At 42.1% G+C, this 20864-nt stretch overlaps 3 protein-coding genes across 8 annotated transcripts in view; 1 reads left to right on the top strand and 2 right to left on the bottom strand.

Moving 5' to 3' along the window:
* LOC131883244 (uncharacterized) overlaps nt 1–20864 on the top strand; it is a 74966-nt gene that overhangs the window by 42586 nt on the left and 11516 nt on the right. The window lies entirely within an intron of this gene.
* On the bottom strand, nt 2231–4185 carry LOC131883247 (cytochrome P450 2H1-like). Its single transcript, XM_059230682.1, has 4 exons — nt 3781–4185; nt 3427–3676; nt 3019–3356; nt 2231–2961 (listed from the first exon to the last, which is right to left on the bottom strand). Exons 1-4 carry the CDS (start codon nt 4121–4123, stop codon nt 2393–2395), a joined length of 1500 nt encoding a protein of 499 aa, XP_059086665.1. The 5' UTR covers nt 4124–4185; the 3' UTR covers nt 2231–2392.
* Nucleotides 4338–6128, bottom strand: LOC131883248 (cytochrome P450 2M1-like). The gene is made up of 4 exons (XM_059230683.1): nt 5742–6128; nt 5416–5665; nt 5008–5339; nt 4338–4940 (listed from the first exon to the last, which is right to left on the bottom strand). The coding sequence occupies exons 1-4, from the start codon at nt 6082–6084 to the stop codon at nt 4369–4371; spliced, it is 1497 nt and encodes a 498-aa protein (XP_059086666.1). The 5' UTR covers nt 6085–6128; the 3' UTR covers nt 4338–4368.

Below are 20864 nucleotides of genomic sequence, written 5' to 3' on the forward strand. Positions count from 1 at the left end.
ATTGACACAGATATATCAATTGGTTGTTGAATGTATGATTGTCAGATGATCCTTTAATAGATACATGTAGCGCATTCTATCTCGTTAGAGGTCTCTAGCTCTTCAATAATCTCTATGGTGATCTATTTAGAACGAGATTTATGTCAGTTTTTTAGTTTGATAGTTACTAGTCGACATTACTCTCTTTCACTTATTTAACCCGTAATTGTATTTACTCCTATTTTCATAAATGTTTACGCCATGATGACACCATTACATGACCAAAAGTGGCAATAACATATTCTATTCAATTAGGACTGCCAATTGATCCAAAGGACTGGTGCAGAAATAAGAACCAAATATCCGAAATGAGTTATGAAGCAACCTTGCATTCCAATGCAGAGTTACGTTTGGAATTCAAATCAGTAATTTTTGTTTCATTTGTGATGTTGCTGATGTAGCTTGTTTAGCTTAGCACGCACGTCTTTGGTTCTACGATAGCACGGAAATTTGATGGCTAGCTCTCCTACCAATTAAATGTTATAAGAGAGACATGACTTTGATTGTAGCGATGTAAGTTTTTATTTTTTATTTTACTTTGGAAACAGGCTCCATGTTCCTTTATGCAAAGTGGACCGGTTATGATGAAAAATCCGAGTAAAATCCAATTAAAATTCAAGTCTACCGCGAAAAAGGCAAGAGCGTCCCTCATAATTTTCAAAGATATTACGATCACCAATCTAGTTTTACATTGTTAGGTGATTTTTCAGTAAATTAATATTGCACAATCTAGTACATCTTTAGTGTCTAATGTATCTTAAGGTTCGGCTGTGCCTTCAATAACTCAATGAAAGAGCCCTTGATGAAAAGCTAGTTATGAATAGGGACATTTGCATAATCTCAAAATAACTCAAAATGCTAAATCATGCAACTTAAAACACATTCAAAGTGATTTTTTGAGAATGTGTTTAATAATCATCACCGGTACACTTAGTTCCGTATTCACTTGAATTCTGAAGACAATACATACAACATGCAATCTTATGGGTTTGGGGTTTTCTTGAAGACGTTGTTGAAATTGATTAAAAGCCATTTCTTTGACGTTTCAATGTTTTTTTGTGAAATTTGTAACCATTGCTGAACTAAGTGTACTTTAAATGGTTCTTAAATATATTTCGAAAATAATTTTGGAGGAGTTTGAGTAAGGTAATGCAACATTTTGAACTATTTGAGCTAATGTAATAAAATTCTTTGGGAATTCAAGCTTAGATATAATTGAGGCATTTTAGAACTAAAACGATCAGAATTGGACCATTAAATCCCGTGTAGATATTACATAAGTACGTACTAATTGTGCTCCCGATGTTCATGAATTAAGTTCTGTAAGTTGTGATTTTATGATGATGCTTTTAGGTATGTAAGTTTTTCAGGTGGGCTAGAATTCCATGAACAATAAAACCACAGTCATTTTTTTTCTTATTTCACTAGCTAGAAAAATGCCAAAAGCTTTGCCACACTTGCCAAGGCTTCTTGAGTACCTTCAACCTTGAGATTCTTCAAGTTACAAAACTGAAATTTTGAAATTAAGCCGTTCTTACTATGTTCCGTAGTTTTATTCAAGATATACGGAGATCATGATATTCTGGCCGCGGACGGCGCTTCGTTTTATGTTTCTGTCCTGCCATCTACAGTACAAGTGACGCTAAAAAAAAGAGTTGAAAACGTTAGTTTCGAATCCATAGAGTCAAGCGAGGTAAAAACATTCACGGATACAAGGAAGTTTAACAAAAACAACACTCTTAATCTCTAACCTTTTTGTCCTTGGTATCCAACTCCCATGTGAACTCTCATTTCAAAATCGGCATATAAATCCAAGAAAAAATCACTACTTTGAATTCATCAATGGTGAGTTTCTAATCAATAGAAGCATAAATTACCTTGACCAACCACCTCTTGATCAAATTGATTAAAAACTAGTACCATTTTGCCACACATGGGCCAAGTGTTTCTTTTTTAGCACGCCATTTTTCCCCTTGTTTTACCAACTATCCTCCAGGGAAGTTGAAATTTCCAAAAGTGACTTGAAACACAATAGGGCATAAAAGTTGGATGGCCTCCGACCTTTAATTTATTCGGCCTATAAATTGCTACTTCATTCGGCTGATAGTCCAAATTTGACCTAAATGAGAACTTTGAGTGTGATGGGGGGACTTGGAATGATAACATCTACATATAAAAAAAAAAAAGAAAATACTATATGCAAGTTCATTTATCCATTCGGCAAAAATATGACATACGGATCATATCTGACGGAAGATGTACTCTACAGTTCTCTCAACCTCATCCATAGCAACTTGCTCATGTAAATTCTTCATGTTTCTTTCTTCAGGTAAGCCAAATTTAATAATACCGCTCAAACACGAGAAACCGCAGTAATCGAATATGGACTTGGACGAATGGCCAGACCAAGCTCTATCTCGTCGGAAATAGGCGTGGCGGGGGTCAATTTGAATCGAAGAACGATTTGAGCGACAAAGAGGAAGATCTCAGCCTTGGCCAGAACATCCCCAACGCATTTCCGTTTGCCCAGTCCGAAAATCACAACGTGATCATTACGCACGAATTGACCTTGGGCGTCCAAGAATCGCTTCGGGTCAAATTTGTGTGGATCTGTGAAGTGTTTAGGGTCACGGTTAATTGTGCTGAGACATGGGACAATTTGGGTCCGCTTTGGGATGTGAATGCCCCGAAACGTGACTGCCGATGAATTGAATCTTGGCACTGAAGTTAGGCCCATTGGGCTGTGTCGATTGACCTCGAGTAAGAAGGCCTGAGTGAAGGGTAAGTTGTCATGGCGGTCTAAAGTGGGAGGATGAGCTCCGAACACCTTATCGAGCTCCTCATACATTCTTTCTTGCATATCTTGGTGCCCAATCAGATACCAAATGACCCACTCAAGAACGGTGCTGGTCGTTTCAGTTCCTGGAAGAGTGTCAGTTGATTGTAAAGGATGATCTTTCATGATCCTCAGTTAGTTACCCGCCACAAAGAGGTCCACCGCATGTCCACTAAGGTGAAAATCGCCATCAGTCCCATGAAACGAAGACTCAGGATTAGATGCAGCTGCTTGAATTTCGGCCTTGAATTTGGCCACGTAAAGGCCGTTGGGGTCTGGATCAATCTTCTTGAACTCGTTATCTAAAAACTGCCGGATTATGTACAAGTCCTTGAAGCAAGTGGGCAGGTTTAACTTGTCCAAAATGTTGGTGAATCTGTGGAAATACTGTTGGAGGATTGCCGTTATGTTGGAAGGGGATAAGGATTCGAAATGTCGATTCATCCGATCTGTCAAATACAACATGAATGGGTCGTCTTGACTGGAAATGAATTATGGCGAATTGGTCGAGCTGTATGTAGAGTGTTGAAGAGTTAGTTTTCTGGACCAACCTTGATGTGATCCCGGTAATCATCCGCCAGACAATGTTATTGATTGCAACTGGAAAGAACTTCTTGATTTGGACTGTTCCATTTTTTGCCACAGAAGCCATTCTTTCGGCGGCTATTTCTGCTTCTTGGTTGATGATGTCCTCCAAAGTGCTTTTTTTACCCATTCCAGCCATATTCAGATTTTGATGCATAAATTTCCGTTGTTCCGTCCATGTTTGCCCATTGCTAGCAGATACTCCAAACACCTCGCCTGAGGAAGGGAGAAGTCAATTTCATTTGATGGAAAACCCTGATAAAACCACTAGATGAACTAAATTGCTTGTCTGAAAGTTTGATGATCTGAGCCTTATGTACCTCTTGAGTCTGTGCCGAAGACAGTTTGAACTGCGGGCAAAATCCCGAAGAACCGTCCGTTGAAGACATCCATTCGGCAAATTTCTTGAAACTCTTCAAAACCAGCCACGACCAGGCTGGGATAGGGTCCAATGTCGAAGCGAAACAAATTTCCATATGTGGCTTTGAGGTCTTCCATGGTCTTGTGGGGGTTTGGACTAAGTTTCCAGGCGTGCCCAATGATGGGGAAGCTCAAGAACACAGATGGGCCCTTCATGTCCCAATAGTCCCAGAAATATTTTTTAGCATAATGAACCACGCAAAGACCGAACAAGGCACCAAAGCTCAACCAAATCACCGACATCACTAGTAATGGCACGACTATTCTCCACTTGCGTTTTCACGAACGTATGAAGTGTGTGTGAGTGGCTCGAGGTAAACATAAGATTTGCTCTTAGTTCATAGTACGGTTTCCAAGTACGCTATCCAGTAACATGCATTCTCCTCTCTAAGTACAAATTTATGGCCTGTAGGAAATGTCATTTTCAGCATGAAAAAGCCAGAAATACGTAAAACGATCTGGATCAGGCAAGTTTTATGATCGACATTTTATCGCGAAATCAGTTCAACTTTGAATGGAAATGAAGAAAACACAAGACCCGGATTAGAGGCCGATGAGTAATCTTCTCCGGGAACCGGAACCATTTTGAAAGTGTGAATGAAGTATGTAAGGAACAAGAAGATCTCGGCCTTGGCTAAGACCTCTCCAACGCATTTCCTTTTCCCACGCCCAAAGAAGATAACGCGATCGTTGTTGACAAATTTTCCGTTCTTATCTAAGAAACGTTCTGGTCTGAATTCATCCGGATCTTCGAAAGCTTTGGGATCTCTGTTCATGGACTTGAAATACGGAAAGATTTGGGTGTGTTTGGGAATTGGTATTCCATTCAAAGTCACATCACTCATGGTCATTCTCGGGATGGATAAGATGCCCATTGGATTGTGACGATAACTTTCCAGAATGAAGGCTTGGGTATAATGAAGTTGGTCCTTTTTGCTCAAGGTAGGCAGACCGGAGCCAAATACTGTCTCGATTTCTCGCGCCAATTTTTCTTGTATTTTGGGGTAGTTTATGAGGTATTTAAAAGTCCATTCCAGGAAAGTAGTCGTAGTTTCCGTCCCTACAAAGTAAGTTAGGAACATAACTTTCTTTATTAAGAAAATTGTCTCATTTTTTGTTAATCGTACCTGCAATAAAAAAATCCAGGGCTTGTCCTACCAAATGATTCTCGCCGTCTTTTCCGTAGAAAGAAGATTCGGGGGAGGCCTTGGCTATCTCATAGCGATATTGCTCGACAAAGTTTCCATCCTCGACTGCCTTGAAGTCTTTGATCTGTTTCCGCACGTTGTTCAACAGATCAATGAAATCTTGGTATCCCTTGACAAATCCGAATTGAACGGCCACCTTGGTTACGCGGTGAAAGTATTGCATTAAAGTTGAAATCATGCTGCTCGGGGACATGAACTTGAAATGTCTGTCCATTTGCTTGGTCATCTCATTCATAAAGGGGTCGTCTTGCCTTCAATCATCACCATAGTGTTCCATGACTATTGCTTATTCATGAACATTATTTACTTTAGGTTGTTCCCACTTACTTTGTTGTTCGTCCTGTTATCATCCTCCAAATGACATTGTTGACGGCCACAGGAAGCATTCCCTTCACTTCCACCGGCCCTAATTTGGCCTTTTCGGCAAAGCGATCACACAAGGTTCTGGCCTCTTCACCGATCATCTCCTCCATGGCATCCAATTTGCCCATGCCAACCTTGTTGAGGGAGACGTGTGCCAATTTGCGTTGTTCCACCCAAACTGAGCCATTAGATGAACCTACACCATGAACTTGGCCTAACCGGGCATTACAAGAGAAAGATGTCAATATTGGACAATGTAACGGCCGTGTATTCCGTAGATCTCCTCTCACCTTTAGAATCTGTTCCACTCTGATCTCTGATAAACGGCATTCTACCCCAAGATCGGCCGTTGAATTCGTTCATTTTGCAAGCATCCACGAGTTCTTCGTAACCCGAGATGATCACTGTGGGCATGTCACCCAAATCAAACCGGAACACGGGTCCATATTTGTTGGCTAAGTCTTCCAACCCTGCTGGAATATCTTCACCCAACATCCAAGCATGTCCAACGATTGGAAAACTGGTCCATGGAGAAGGTCCTCTCAAATGACGAAGGTCCCAAACATTCTTCTTCCAATATTTGACCAGACATATGACGAAAAACGTAGCAAAAGCTACCAAAACTGCCGACATTTTTACCTTCTTTGCCTGGGAAGTACTTCAGTTTAATGAATGATGACAAATTTACCTGAACTTCGAGTTTTCACTGCTCAGCCAAAGTTCATTTCGAGGTCAGCCTATACGAAATATTACAGGGATAGGCGTTTGCCTTTGCGCAGATCTCATGGATCATAAAATGAGTTCCAATCGAACAACTACCCTCTTATTTCACCGGAACTCTCTACAAACACCTACGATCAATGTCGTTTAGATAGATTAAGGTGGAAACGCACTTGGTAATTTAAATAGACCGAAAAGTAGACGTAATTTTTTGGCAAGACGCGCTCTTCTGTAGAAAATCATGGAAAATCTTGAGAGTGTGATCATATCCTGGCGAGCTTTTAACTTTGATTACGTGCTATACACTTGCAAACATCTTGGTTAACACCTTTTGAAACTTCAAGAAATTGAAATGGTCCCAAACCGCGCATTGTAAGATTGACTTCGTTCACCCTTAATAACGCCCAACCCTGTAGATTACATTTTCCAAGTACATTTGACAAAAAGCAGGCCCACTTTTCGGAATGTGGCGCGGGTATTCTCAAAACCTATCAGTTTCCACAACTTGTCAGCAAGATCAATTTCAAGTAGAGGAACTTTCGGTCTCAAAGTCTCAACCAAAAGCCATTAAAACAATACATCGTTCTTGCCCTTGAAACTTTTATTTGGAGCTTAGGTGCTTTCCCAATAACGACGGATTGTTGCATCAAAAAAGAATGTTTTGTCATACAATAATTCAATTCTCACAAGTGAATTAAGTCTGAAAAAAATATCTGCATTATTGTTAGATTTTTAGGTCAACGCCACCATCATTCACTTTTCTTTTAAAAAAGGTCAATTTGATGTTTTCTACCGCAGATGTAATCGACCTAACAATGCCTTTGATGTTTTGAATTTATTCGAATTTATTCTACCCTCTAGGATAAAGTGTCATGCGTCCTGTGCGTTAAGAATATTGGCTTTGTACAAGTATTATGATGAAACGAAAAAGCTTTTAGCGGAAAAATTATTGCCTATAGTAACATTTGTCAAGTTTGATCACCACATCATGCTGATCTTTTTAACAAGAGAGGAAGCTCAGTAAATTTGAAGAGGTGCAAAGTTTGTCTTATTTTATTTCAAGTTAACTTCTATCACCCTAGTTTGAAGCCAGGAAACCTGGGGAAAAGTTTTGCATTATTCGAGCTGCCACTTAGACCGCTCGGCTATAAAAACTCAAAAAAACACTTTGTCTGGAAAAAGTGTGTTTCTTTTGTTTTTTTCGTTCTTTCTATTATCTTAATTATCATTGCAAGCATGGACTAACCCTGTAAAACACATGTCTTGAAATTGGGATTGAGACATCATAAAAACGTTGTTCTTACACGATGAAAGCAAATTTTATCTCCTTGTATCAAAGCTTATCAAGAAATCGTTTTTTTAATCTTATGAAGCAAATACAAATCATGCCAAGAACATAGCGAACTATAATATCGAAATTAGGTGGAAGTCAAGGGAGCAGAACATTATCAATACCTTTAATCATTTGCGAAACGTGAGTTGGACCTAAAGCTCGATTGATTGATTTAATTTGTGACACTCATCCCGAGTAAAGAGAGTGGTAAAGTTCAGTCGTACCACGATCCAATTTTCAGTCGTCTCGCATATTCCAACCGGAGAATTTGCAAGTAATCAACTTTCCTCACACTCACAAATCACAACACATGTCCACAAACAGACTTTCAACAAATTAGCGCATGCCAATGGCCGGAAAGTCTAGCAGAAAGAAACGGCGATTCTTTCAAATCATTCTCATCATTGTCATGATCTGAAAGAAAATGCCAGAGACCCAGCTGATCATGACTAAAAGTATAAACCATGGAATGTTCTGAGCTGTACTGTACCTCCAATCCTTAGAGCGCAATTGTCACGGTGTCCTGCAAGGCACCATGCTCGAGTCTTTTCTCCACCTCGGAACATCGGGACTACTGATGTTCTACCATACTGCTTCTTGTACAGCTTCGACCATTTTATCGGTCGTCCTCTTACTTGTGCACACTCGTTTCTCAAGTGCTCCGAAGCATGTGAGAGTGTGTGTGTATGTGCCGACATCCAAAGTTTGCTTGATGTCGAGTGTGAGTGTGTGTGGAATGAGAATGGTGGCAATGAATCCAGCCCTTGGTAGGACAGGGACTCCCGGCCTTCTTTCTCCGGCTTTGAAAGACTATATCCACATATTAAACCTAACCAGAACAGATATTCCCGTCGACATGAAGGGACCAGAAAACTAATTTCTAACCCGATTTGAACCATCGAGCTTTCTTGGCAGTTCGATGACAATATTTTAAAGCATTTTGACTCACATGAATTGATTGAGCCTTTGGTATTATTAAACGTCTTCTTGATGGCCCTTGAAGTGTCGAGAATACCATTCCTGTGCAAGAAAGAGAAGCTTTGGTGACAGCCGACCCACCGACCAACCAACCAACGAACCAGCCAACCAGCCAACCAACGAACCAACCGAGGCTCCAACTCCGTTCAAAGCGAAGAAGGCTCCGAAGCAATAGAATAAGACTTCGAGAAGAGTGCACGTCGAATGATGATGGTGATGATGATGGTTGCTTGGTTCAGTTTTTTTTTTGCTCAGCGCTCCCTCTGGCTAACCATCGTGAGTACAATCTTCTAGTAGAGCAAACTTACTCACAGTGGTTGTTGAGGTGAACTTGGATGGAAGACCACGAAGAGACGAGTGTTTCCTTTCGTAGAGAGGACTGATTTTTCCTCCTTGAATGAGACCTTTTTGGCGCTCGAAGGCCGTCTAGATTATTATCGTTGTTATTGAATCAACAATTTTCGAGTCGATTAAGAAGTGAACTGAAAGTGTGCAGCCTTCACGAATCGAGGCTGATCCAAAGAGTGTCAAGTGCGTTTTGTCGTGAGCCCTTTTGACGGGGGGCTAGTGCCTCTAATTAACTCTTGTCAACGGTTCACTCCAACAACAACAAAAAGGTTGTTCGAAGTTTGAAGGTAAGCCTGGGTGATCATTGTCAAGTTTGTAAATATCAAGTGTTGATAAGGGCTGCGTATATTAACGTGGACTTTAAGCTCTCGTCTCGCTGGTGACTTCAATGCCAGCTCGTGTGGTCCTTCGACTGACCATCGGGATCCGGCAAATGTCCCTGAGGTCTCCCGAATGGTATTCAAAATTCATGATGGGTGGCTGTAATTACTTTTTTTTCTCTATGGGACTCGGGGTTGGTTGGCCTTGCTTGCTTGACTGGACGTTGTGGTACAAAGGCCCAGAAACTTGTCAATGACAATGCAGATATTTGAGTAATGAAATGGGTCTTTCTTGTCTCTATTCGCTTAATTTGCTTGTTCATCATTCTTGAATAGTCTCACTAATGGAGGGCCCTGCCCGTCCACTGTGAAGACCATATACGGAATGGAGGAAAAATATCCATCAAACCCAAGAGCTTAACGCTGAGAAAGTGATCAAATCTCTGACACGGTTTCCGGCCTCGAATCAATAATATCAATTGCTAACCCCACTCATTCATTCATCGTGTATCTCCTCAAGATAATATATTGTGTTTATGTGTGTGATGGTGTGTGCACATCTTGTGCCTATTGTGTAGGAGAATAGATTGAGGAAGGAAAACCAGAAGTGAGACTTCATTTACAGACCTCCAATGCATGTTATTACTTTGATCTTTAGGGCAAAACCAGAATTCGATTTCAGCTCGAGCACGACTTGAAAAATTGCTGGAGAATGCGAGCGTTGAACTGGAAGAAAAAAGTGCCAAGACGGAGAAAGAAGTGAAAAGTTTATTGTCAATCATATTGCTCTTCTAGATCGATGATCAAATCTTGACCGCACAGCTTTCTATCATGACCAAAATGTTTCCTAACCCTAATATACGAATGGCAAAAGAGTCAGCTAGCACACGTGTTTTTTCCGTCAGTGGTGCTCAGAAAAGTTCGCCTTGAAACGTAAATATATCCTCAAAACCTGAAGCCATTTCTGCTTCCTGCCTCGTAGCAACCGGCAGGCTTGACATGGGGCTCAACCTCAAGAAATGACTTTGGCCCGAAACCCTCGCAACCAAAACGAGAGTTGGAGAAGGAGGAGAAGAATGAGACGAAGAAGACGAAGGGATCCAATGCATGCACTGTAGTACATGCTACAGCTGCCCCAAAGGCAAAACGAGCTCAAAGAGTGGTTGTGGAAGTTGTGGAAGTATTGCTAGATAGATGTAATCCTGGCATGTCTGTCTGCCAGATAGATCGAGCCTTACTGAGACAATCAGCCAATCTGTTGTGGATATGCGGAATAACTCGAGCAAACTCTTATCTTTGTGTCCCTTTTTGGGTACTCGAAATGTGACAGACGCCAATTGACCCAAGCTGTGGATTTTGTTAGTCTTCGAGTTTTATCTCCTGCTCAATTCGGACCTGCAGGTTGTGGCCGATTCATTTCATTTGTATAGAGACCTAACGAATAATGATAAGGATCCTTCCCATCCGAGGAGAACCAGTTTGTTGTCCCTTGGTAATGGCCGTGGTCTCAATAAGGCCCTGTGGAGTTGTTACCCGGGTTTCAGTTCAAGGTCGAAGGGGGTTTTGTGCGTCGTCTTCGCACATCACGAGAGCTACACTTCAAATAGATCAACACCCTGTTACAAACGGCACACGATGCTCATAAAGTTGCCACTCGAAAAACTCCCAGTTATCGTCGTGCTCGAACAACCAACAAACGAGGACAATCATTTAGCAAATTACTACACGTTTCCAACAAGCATTGAAAAAATAGGCCTGTCCTCTCTTCGTTCGTTCATACATACAGGAAACGAACTTCCGACATGCTAAATCCAAATCTAGAGCTAGCCAGCTCGTTCTGGCTTCCAATTTGCCCCTTAACTAATGTCGAAGGCATGACTCTTGGTTTGCCATGGTGATTAGTATTCAGTTCAATTCCTTGTTTCTTCAAGACCCTCGCGAGTTCTTTGGCACAGAATTGGCAATCCAACTGTCCTGCTTCGGTTTGGTTTTCTCTTCTCACCATACGGGTTCATTCTCTCACGAGAACGAGAAAGTCCGAAAGATTGTTATGACGGACTTTACACTACTGTATTACAGCTTAAAGTGCCCGGGTGAAATCTCGCGAATATTTTTCAATACAACGGACTGATCTCCTCTATAGCACTTGTTCGTACAATCCGCAGTCTTGGCGTGTCTCCAAGAACATGAGTTTTCGCTTGATTTCTCGTGTTATTGGCGTACTCGGATGTTGCGTGTTTTCGACATACGCACGTGCAGTACACTGTGAGTAATCCCTCTGAATTCATCTATGTTTCGAAATTTCCTTAATCTCTCTTTCTTTTGAATGATGCTTGAGGTTGATGCTCTTCGAAGCCAGCTACTTTGGAGTACCTCTCACTATATCCTTGTCAAAAAAGAATTCGTTACGTACGGTTTGGCGGGACTACTTGCCGGCTGGAAGCTCTGGCGGATATGAATAATGGATATCTTTCGCACCTCTACTCATATTAGTTCCTACCCTCGACGGTTTTTTTAAGAAGTCCTCCTCATTGGCATGAATTTGTCTCTACAGCTCGCCATTGTTCACTTGAATGGATGACGTTCTGCTTGGGATTGTCTTGAGTGCTGTGGTGGTGCTCCATCTTAAAGTCTTAAACGTGAATGCCTCCTAGGATTGAACAGGGTTGAACATGAAACGACTCTCCTTATTTGGTTGCCAATCTCGGGTTTGGTGGTCTAATAATTCATAAATGAGCTACATCCTCGTCCAAAATCCGGTCCATTTCGTGAGTTCATTGTGCAGCCTGTGCAGACGAGGTCCAGCACAACTCCAACCAGATTTTGATCGCATGTTCGTTCAAGAGGTGACCTCCGGTTTAACTTGTTTTCTTCATGGGGACTTGATGAGGATGGTTCTCTTTGTATTCACCAAGGCAGGATTTGTCTTCAACCAACAAATATTGCACTCTCCTTCCACAAGTGCACAAGTACAGTCCGGAGTACAAAATCATCTACGCTGGCGGTGGCCTCCTCGTCTTCTTCCTTTGGCTTCATTCACGTGGTGGAAATGAAGATAAGACTCCTTGGAGTGAGTTGACTTGAATTGATCAAAGGATTAGATATGACTTTTATGAAGAGCTCTTGATTATGAAGCTCCTGTGTGTGTGTGTGTGCCTCCGTCCGTACCTGTGACCTAGTTGAACATTACAAAACATTGTCAGGGCTCATCATTGACGGGGAATACTGTACATTCCAGGAAACTATGACACATATCCTTCTTGAAATTTGTCTATCCGCCGTTCTTCTCAAGGAGATTGGAAAATCAGGAAAATTGGAACTCAATTCTTGAATGAAGAAACCGACTTTGGCAAGCGATTTGAACGCACTCTGAGATTTGGCAAATCACTCAAAGAGCATAAAAAGTCAGAAATGCTATTAACCTTTCTAAAGTATCCTGTTATTGGCTTTGTCCGTCTTTGTTCTTTCAAAGAGTGGCTGCTTGCTTTGGAAGCGGGATTAAAGTACTGAATAGTAGTGGTGGTTACGACGGGTATGAGTGCTCTGATGGCAAGAGCTTCGATTAAACTTTAACAATTGTCTCTGATTTCCTCATCGGCCAACAAAAAAGGGCCTGAATTTAACCGCAGGATTTACCGTGGCCAAGGAATCAGCGGATAAGGATAATTTATGTCCTTACCGAGATCTTTGCTTCAGGATGGCCGTGCTCCCCCTGCCAAGGAGCTGAAGAACACTCCGTCATTCTCAACTTGGGCTCCTGAAGTCGACAATGACGAGATAAAATTAATGGAGGGAAAATATCCTCCAAATTTCCCAGAAACCAGTACCCATACTGTCTGAAGGACCCGGGTCGAGGACACTATTCGACATTTCCGGCCACGAAAGGAAAGAAATGCCTATCATATGTAATCTTGATTAGGTTGCTCGTTTGATTCTTGGATTCAATTCACAGGATGCTGGTCCTAATTTATGAATCCGACAAACATTCCTCGAAGTTTGTTCAAAATGAATAATCGAGAGAAATAAAACTGTTGATGACTTGACCTGGCAGGGGGTAGAATGGGCAGCAAACTCACTAGATCACCCATGGGTCAGATCTTCCCTAAAGTTGAGCGGCAGTCCATCCAATTTCTTGAATGAAACCTTACCAGAAATCCACTTGACTTGTCCAAACCCCCGAAGATCGAGCTCAAGACAAGCTGGTCGACTGTGGCGAGGGTGCAAAAGGCAAGAGGCAAGAGGCAAGATGTATGAGAAGCGAGTAGGAGGTGCTATTGACATTCGGAGCGACCGAATGAGGGAGGCACCTCGAAATGCAATCCCCTTTGGCTATCACTGACCGGTTCTTTGAGCTCGACAAAACCCCTTTGGTCTGGGTGATTTCTATCTTCGATTGACCCAACCTATCCTTCTTCGGAGAAGAGAGACGGCTTGAAAGACTCGGGGCCCGGAAAACTTTTATCTGCAAGAACAATCGAGAGTTTCAGGAAACCAAGACACCCAAAAGTTGAAGGATGTGTGAAATGCAATGTGTCAAGGATAAGGAGGATCATGTCCTCTCTACTTCATGAGTTCAAGGGAGACATACTGATTTTCTTTCTTTCCTTGAGCGTGACTTGATCTCAATCTGGGCACGCCATGTTCGGGATTGCTTACCTGAATTTGGCTTGTTTACAAAGATGCAAACATCCTTGGGAATGAACAATCAATCGGCTGACGTTTACTCTTTGTTAGAGTAATGCCTGGATATGAAAGGTTAAACTAATCTGAGACATTTAAATATCTTTCTTTTGGTGGAGTATGAAAAAATTACATTTTGCGCTAAGGGCAAATTAAAGTGGAAATAAGTTTGGAATGAGACATCAGACCAATATATCATTGACCAGGAAGATGCTGATTGTGAATGCATCGTTCTCTTGAGTGGATTAATGTGTACCATGAGAAGGGTATGGTATTGCCAGAGACTGCGCACGTAATGGGATTGCAGGGGAATAACATTTCCGGCGATTATCCATTCTCAAGACGAGGATTGCCAATGTACGTATATTGGATCCCAAGATGAGAATCCTTTGCATTGGAGAGTGACCACTGTGCACTTTGAAGGATTGTGTTATGCAACATGTATTGTTACTTCTCACAATTTGTAATGAAATTAGTCTTCGACAGGAGCAAGCAATTAAAGTGCACTTTGGCGGTTTCGCTATGGATATCAGTTGAAAAAAACCATCCAAATTGCGCTTGAGTTTCAATTTAAGACCACTTCCCTTGGCTCTTGTGCATTTCAAGTCCTTGCTCGCTTGGCCGTTTGCAAGGGGAAGGGTGAGCAAATCTATTGGTTGGATGCAAATTATTTTTCTAAATTGCATCCATCTGAGTTGGTAGTAAATTTAGCAGCTCGCTTTTAGCCACAGGATCACCTTACTCAGGGCAATCAAAGAGGGTTCAAGTTGCACCCACTTTATCCTCCTCCACTTCATTCTCATCATCATCAACCCCACGTAGAACATCATCAAGATCATGGAAGATCGTCATCATCATCATCAGACTTTCCTTTCACAAGGCCTCGTTTGATATTGATGGGACATGGCGGAAGTTTGCCAAGAATATTTTTTGGATTGAAATTAATGGATGAGTGTTATCCTGTTTTGGATGATCCCTCGCTTCGAAAAGTAACACGTTAAGATTAGGACAAGGGAGAAAGTGCGCCTGGTGCATTAACCTTAGGTGATAATCGTGCCATGAGGTGGAAAATTTCCCCCTTGGCTAGAAATTATCGGCTTACCTCTTAGTGTGCTCAAACTTGCCAAAGCAGCCCATTGAAATTTGGCCTGACAAAGTCATCCAGAAGCATGCCTCAAACTTGAACTCGCGACTTTGCGGTCTCTGAAGTGAATCAAAAAGCAGCTCCCAATATTACCTTGGTTGTCGAGGAGTCTCGTGGTCCCAGAACCAGATTTCATACACCTCCAACCCCAAACATCTTGTCTGGATGGACTCATTGTAATTTGAAAAAGCTATGAGGATTGGTAATTGCTTGTCAGTTGTGGTCTGAGCCAGTTGATACGATGGATTGAACTGAATACCCAGGGTTGTTTAGGAATGCCTACCTCTCAGCTAGTGGTCATTTTGTTCTGAATCTTAAGTAGAAACGTCCAAGGGGTGGATAAGTGGTGATTCATTTATTACAAGATGATAAACCATGTGCGAACCACTCACACCATCCGCAAAACACATCAACGTGAGCAATTTCTCCATGATTTCGAAGAGGTTAAGGCACCTGTCACGGTTTCTCCTGGCCAAATCGTTTCACGTTGAATCCCGTCTCAGAGGATTTTTTAACTGTTTTCAACGAGGTCCGTTTATAAACCACAATTCAGGACTGCTCCATTCGCTAAAGGGTCATTGATTTGAACAGAATTGCGCCATGATTAGGCAGGCTTCATTTGCATCGACCACCACAATTCGAAACCCCTCTACGCATTATGTGGACGACACCGTTTAGGCGTATTCACCACATTTGACATGATTCACTCCATTCCCAGGGTCACGCTTGAAAAACAACAACAAATCTTTGACGTGGCTTTGCATGTTAGCTGTTCAACCCAGGGTTTCTACGACGATTTGACTGGACCACTGTTTTTTTACTTGGGAATAATCAGCTTGAACTTAAAATAAAGCGAAAACGGAGAATGAGACGTAAGTGTCAACTTGGGGTCACTATACCGAGGGGTCTTTGAATTCCAACAATTTGAACGCGGGAGGTTCCATTATCCCATAATTGACCAATTTGGTAATATGAACCAAATTAGACTATCGTTGTCAGGAACAAGCCCTGAGTTTGACTTTTTCTCAGACGCTGAGGTAAAATCGGTTGCGATTGAAAAGTCCCAATTATCGTTATTACTATCTAAGTGTTTTTCACATCAATATTTGAGTCAAGTCGTACCCTTGAAACAATTTTGATCGTTTAAAGTGGGAGGAGATTCAAAGTTTTTTCTCTGAGGCACAAATAATTCCCGCGGTGCAATTAAACAAGAAAATGCAGTCTTGAGACCATTTCATGACAGGATAAAAGCCGTAGCCTCTATAAATGGTTCTCAAGAAAGAGAGGACGTGAACACTTTTTGGAGCCAGTTCATGACCATATTTTGGTCACGCTCTGTTGACATGATCTGATTAAATCGCTTGAGTGCAACGTGCCGGAAATATGTCATATTGCCTATTAAACAATCACATGCGCCAAGCACTTATGACTTGACTTGGCTGGCTCGTTCAAGGCAACTTTTCATTCAACTTAGCGTGAGTTCATTGAATGGAAGTCATGCCTGGTGAAAGAAGCCCCTCTTTGGCTTTTTTGAATTGCAAATGTGAAAGTCGGACGCCTTCTGCTGTCACAGTGTAAAAGGGAAGGAGACAATTGGAGATTTCAACGAATTTTGCGCAAAAGCAGAGCCATTGGAAGCTAAAGCTCATTGTGAAGAGATTGTTCTTCTGGTTTCCCACACGTTCAATATTTGCTATGTTTTCAATTCGATTGCATTCTTTCCCATGAATTATCGCCGCTTTTTCCGACCTCAAGTACTGGCTGGAGACTAAACTTGATGTTTTAAGGAAATCTTTCACATTCGCTAAAAAAGACAGACACCAATTTGACCCCTGACAAGAGAGGAGATACATCAAATCGATTCGAGACACAGTGATCAAAAACTGAGGATCTGTACTCTTCATTATGGCCAACTTTTGTGAAACTTTTCAAGTGAGCTCGAAGCAGGTGTGCGGTTTGAGAAAACAACACCAGAAATCCTTTGTCTCAACGACAACCTCACCTCTTCTTCCTGTTCTTTTCAGGTATGAGCTCAATCAAACCTTTAACGCGTCATTAAATTCACTGATCCTGGGTAGTTTTCACAATCCCACAAAATCGGCCCTTTGAACATTCGACAAGAAACAGCAGCGGCAACATCAGTCACAGAAACAAGAAACAAGGGGGGAAAGATAGTGTAGAAGACGAGGATGAAGGAGGAAACCATTCCATTGGACCCTTTAATTTTATCACCTAGCTATGAAACTCACAACTCTGAATTGAAGGAAGTGTCGGTCTTTCCTGGAGGTCCATTACCTTGAGCCTACATACTAGGAATCGAATTGGACTGACAACGTAGTTTGAAGTGCTTCCATTATGATTTAGCGTGAAGCCAGTTCAGTTCAGCGTGGAAATCTGGTGTCAAGTAGGCTCAACAACAATATTTGTGTCATTTGTAAGACCTCATGTTTTTGGGGAATCTAAACAGAAATCTGCGATTTCTGATTTCTGGTCTTTGTCATGCCGCCCTGAGTAAACCAAATGTAACTAAAATCGGACTAATCGCATCCTCGATCCTCAAAAATTGGACAAAGACCCAAGCAGAGCCAGAATTCAATGAACCTGGCAAGCTATTGAAATATGTCGTCTAATAATGATGTTGTTTGGCTGTGAGAACCATTCCATCCGGAAGCCGACTTCAATTCTCTCCCTCAATCCGGTTCTTCTAAAGTGTTGTAATGATATTGAATGTGGGAGTGGGAAGGCACCTTTTGACAGCAACGTGAATAATGTTGCTTGAACACGACTTCAGGCGAGATCAGACGTGGATGGTATACTCACCCATGGTTAACTGAACACTAGGCATGTTTACAGCCAACAGCCATGAAAGAAGTAGGAATGTTAAGAGCTCGGTAGTTGTCAGTCAAGATTAACGCAAGGAGTCTCTGTCTTTCTCCCATATCTCGGACAGACAGTCGGCGATTCGTTGGGGATGTGACTTGGATCAGATCAACGCTCACACATGATTGTGTAAGTTAGATATGTTCCCTACTTGCTTGAATGGCAGAGTAAACACCTTCCCAATCGTATTCAAAGATCCTGGGGCGTTTTCGGTATGAGAAATTCTTGACCCAGCATGAGGGGATTTTGCGTACTTTGCGGAAAAATAATGCCCTTAAATATTGAAAGGAAGGTCAATACAATTGCTCGAAACGTTTGAAGTAAGTGTCATAGTCTTGTCTCCCCTCCCCCCTCCCAAATAAACCACGATGAATCGTCAATGGAGTGAGGCAATCATCGACTTTTCCTCATTTTACGCACCGTGTGATGTTTTTGGTATTCCTAGGCAAAGGCAAAAGATGGGGTCGTACTTGGTGGGGTTCACAGAAATGTCCACTTCAAGTTGTTCAATGCTGACAGGATGGAATTTGGGAAATGTGGAGGGCCCATCGAGAAATGTGAAAGTTGACCTTATGAATGGTTTACTACGTCTAAGAGGCTCTATACGTACACTCCAAAGTGCAAAAGTAGTCCCAGCTTGGCTCCAAGTTACATCCATCGTTGTATTTCTTGTCGAGCTTGAGAGGAAGAACTATTGCAGAATCTGGGTGTCTTTGAAAAGCGAGCTTGCAATCCATTTGGAAGACGCCGTCCGTCCCTCAAGGAGCACTGGAAGGAAATTAATCCGTCTCCACCCATTCTCCGGGGCACGAGACCACGCCCTAATCGAAATGAATGCAGCACTTATCTCTAGAGGGAAACGCAGAAATGAATTTGACATCGACAAAGAGATTGACCTTTTCTTCTCAATGTTCCAAGGCCTTACTTGAGCTGTGATGTCGGTCGCGTCGCCGGAAATTGCTGGAAGAGGTGGGAGTTGAAAGTGACAATTGCTCAAACCAGAGAGATCTTTTATGAGCTTCCACCACGAGGCCCAAAATGCGCACTTGAAGACATTTTTCACAGGTCCTTCATGAGAAAAACAAATAATCCCCGCAAATCGCTTCCAAATAGCTTTTACGAGAGGGTTTCTTCTTCCCGAAAGTGAGTTCGTCAAATGGGGCCAACCTCGGTCCAATTCTAATTGATTTTCTGTCGACTACTTGAGGAAAACAATTCTTGGAAATTTGCAGCTGATGCTAGGGGGAGACACGGAAATGATGATCGGCGCTTTGAATGGAAGAGCCGAAGATGAAGAGGCCCTCTTGATGATGTTGATCATGACGGCCGTGCTCAATCTCAGGGTCAACTCGTCTAATCTTTTTTCCCTTACAGCATCGAGTTCAATTGAGGCTCCATCAGGCTCCTTGGCAGCACATTTCAGCTCCCAATAAAGTTCGAATTCAGTATACACAGGCTTGGGATTTAGGAGCAAGCGGTCCATGTCAACGGCATTCTATGCACATAGAATAACTTATCCAAAATTTCTAGGTCCATCTTTTTTTTCGTTCCATTTCCGGTTGAATTTTGACCTCATTCTATGCCAGGCATTAGTATGTCATGCAATATCAACAAAGGCCAGAAAAACTCATTTATGTACATAAGCGAACCCTGGTGAAAAATAAAGGAAAGAATCCTTCTGTCTGTGGCCCTTGAGATGCTCCACCAAAGTGGGTATCGTCCCATTCGATCTGGGCCACTCCCACTCTGAGACGAAAAGTTCGATGCTAAAAGTGCATCTGTAAAAGGAAAGAGGAAGAAAGAGTGAAGTCAACAGGTCCGAGATTAGGAATAAGCCATGAATAAAACCGTGGGCACTTCGGAGGCCTTTTTGAAGGGCACGTCTTGGCCAACAACAATTCTACATTCAGAGCACAAAGACGTGTTTGACAAGTCGATGAATGGGGAATTTGGAATTTGGTCTTCGTTCGGTCAACTGGATACGCTTGTGAGAGAATAGAACCATCCATGAGTCAATAAAGAATATATTGTACAATGATTGCGCACGGAAGAGCCAACATTCACGTAGGACGGCTTCCGTTCATTGAAAAGAGTAATAGTTATGCATTTTATCCGTCACAAGTGTATGGCCAGGCCGTCCAGTAACCCATGGCTATCCTGGACATCCTCCGCACAATAAAATACAGATGCCTTAAAATGCAAAGAGCAATTAGTCATTAGCTCGGCCCCCGAACATATTTTATGCTTCTGCGGGCAACACATCCCTTTTCTGTTTCGTTCTAATGGGCCCAGTTCTGGTTAGGCTATGTGGCCTTCGGGCGAAAAGCTGGATTTTTTTTTATGATTCCTTTCCATGGTCGAAAGCCGGGAGGAATTCAGGTTGCTCTTATTCGGATATCCAGGTGTCTACTTTTTGGACATTGTGGATGATGCCCTCTTCTTCGGGATGCATCCAAAGGACAGCTTGGTACTGAGGCTGAGCCGCTTGGACATCTGGACGACTATCTGATAATGGAGTTGTGGTATTTGATCTGGTTGTGGTCGGGTTGTAGTAATGATGGCTCAACAAGGTCAGCATCGCTTGGACGTTAGATCTGACAATTTTTGCCACAAATGCCTTGAAGCGGTTAAAACAGGCTTACTTCAAATTCAAGGACTGCTGAGAGACGGTGACCAGGACATCTTGGTGGCTTGCATTTTCAAGTTGTTCCCGCCAAAAGGCGAAATATTTTTTTTGTGAAGAAACCACAAAATGTCCCTCAACCAACAATATTCCGCTGTTAGAGACTTCAATCCGCATGAGAAGCACTGTTCAATGGTTATTGATCAGGCAAATAAACCCGTTATCACTCATTTTTCTCTTATCGTTACAATGAACAAATCTTATTTGTGATCCAAATTTGGCGCAGTTTCAAGCTGAGCCAATGGTTTTATTTCGTAAAGATGAGGAAGTTGTTTGGACGCATTTGGCGTTTGAGAAGCTTTGAAAAGACGCTTGGGCGTGCTTTGA

The sequence above is a fragment of the Tigriopus californicus genome, chromosome 7, assembly GCF_007210705.1.
Source record: "Tigriopus californicus strain San Diego chromosome 7, Tcal_SD_v2.1, whole genome shotgun sequence".
Lineage (NCBI taxonomy): Eukaryota > Metazoa > Arthropoda > Copepoda > Harpacticoida > Harpacticidae > Tigriopus > Tigriopus californicus.

Coding starts and splice junctions, on each gene's coding strand:
- LOC131883247 (XM_059230682.1), bottom strand. CDS start 4,123: ATGTCGGTGATTTGGTTGAGCTTTGGTGCCTTGTTCGGTCTTTGCGTG. Junction 3,677..3,780: donor CTTCGGCACAGACTCAAGAG/GTACATAAGGCT, acceptor TCCCTTCCTCAG/GCGAGGTGTTTGGAGTATCT. Junction 2,962..3,018: donor GGTGGACCTCTTTGTGGCGG/GTAACTAACTGA, acceptor ACACTCTTCCAG/GAACTGAAACGACCAGCACC.
- LOC131883248 (XM_059230683.1), bottom strand. CDS start 6,084: ATGTCGGCAGTTTTGGTAGCTTTTGCTACGTTTTTCGTCATATGTCTG. Junction 5,340..5,415: donor ATAACAGGACGAACAACAAA/GTAAGTGGGAAC, acceptor TGATGATTGAAG/GCAAGACGACCCCTTTATGA. Junction 4,941..5,007: donor CCTGGATTTTTTTATTGCAG/GTACGATTAACA, acceptor CTTACTTTGTAG/GGACGGAAACTACGACTACT.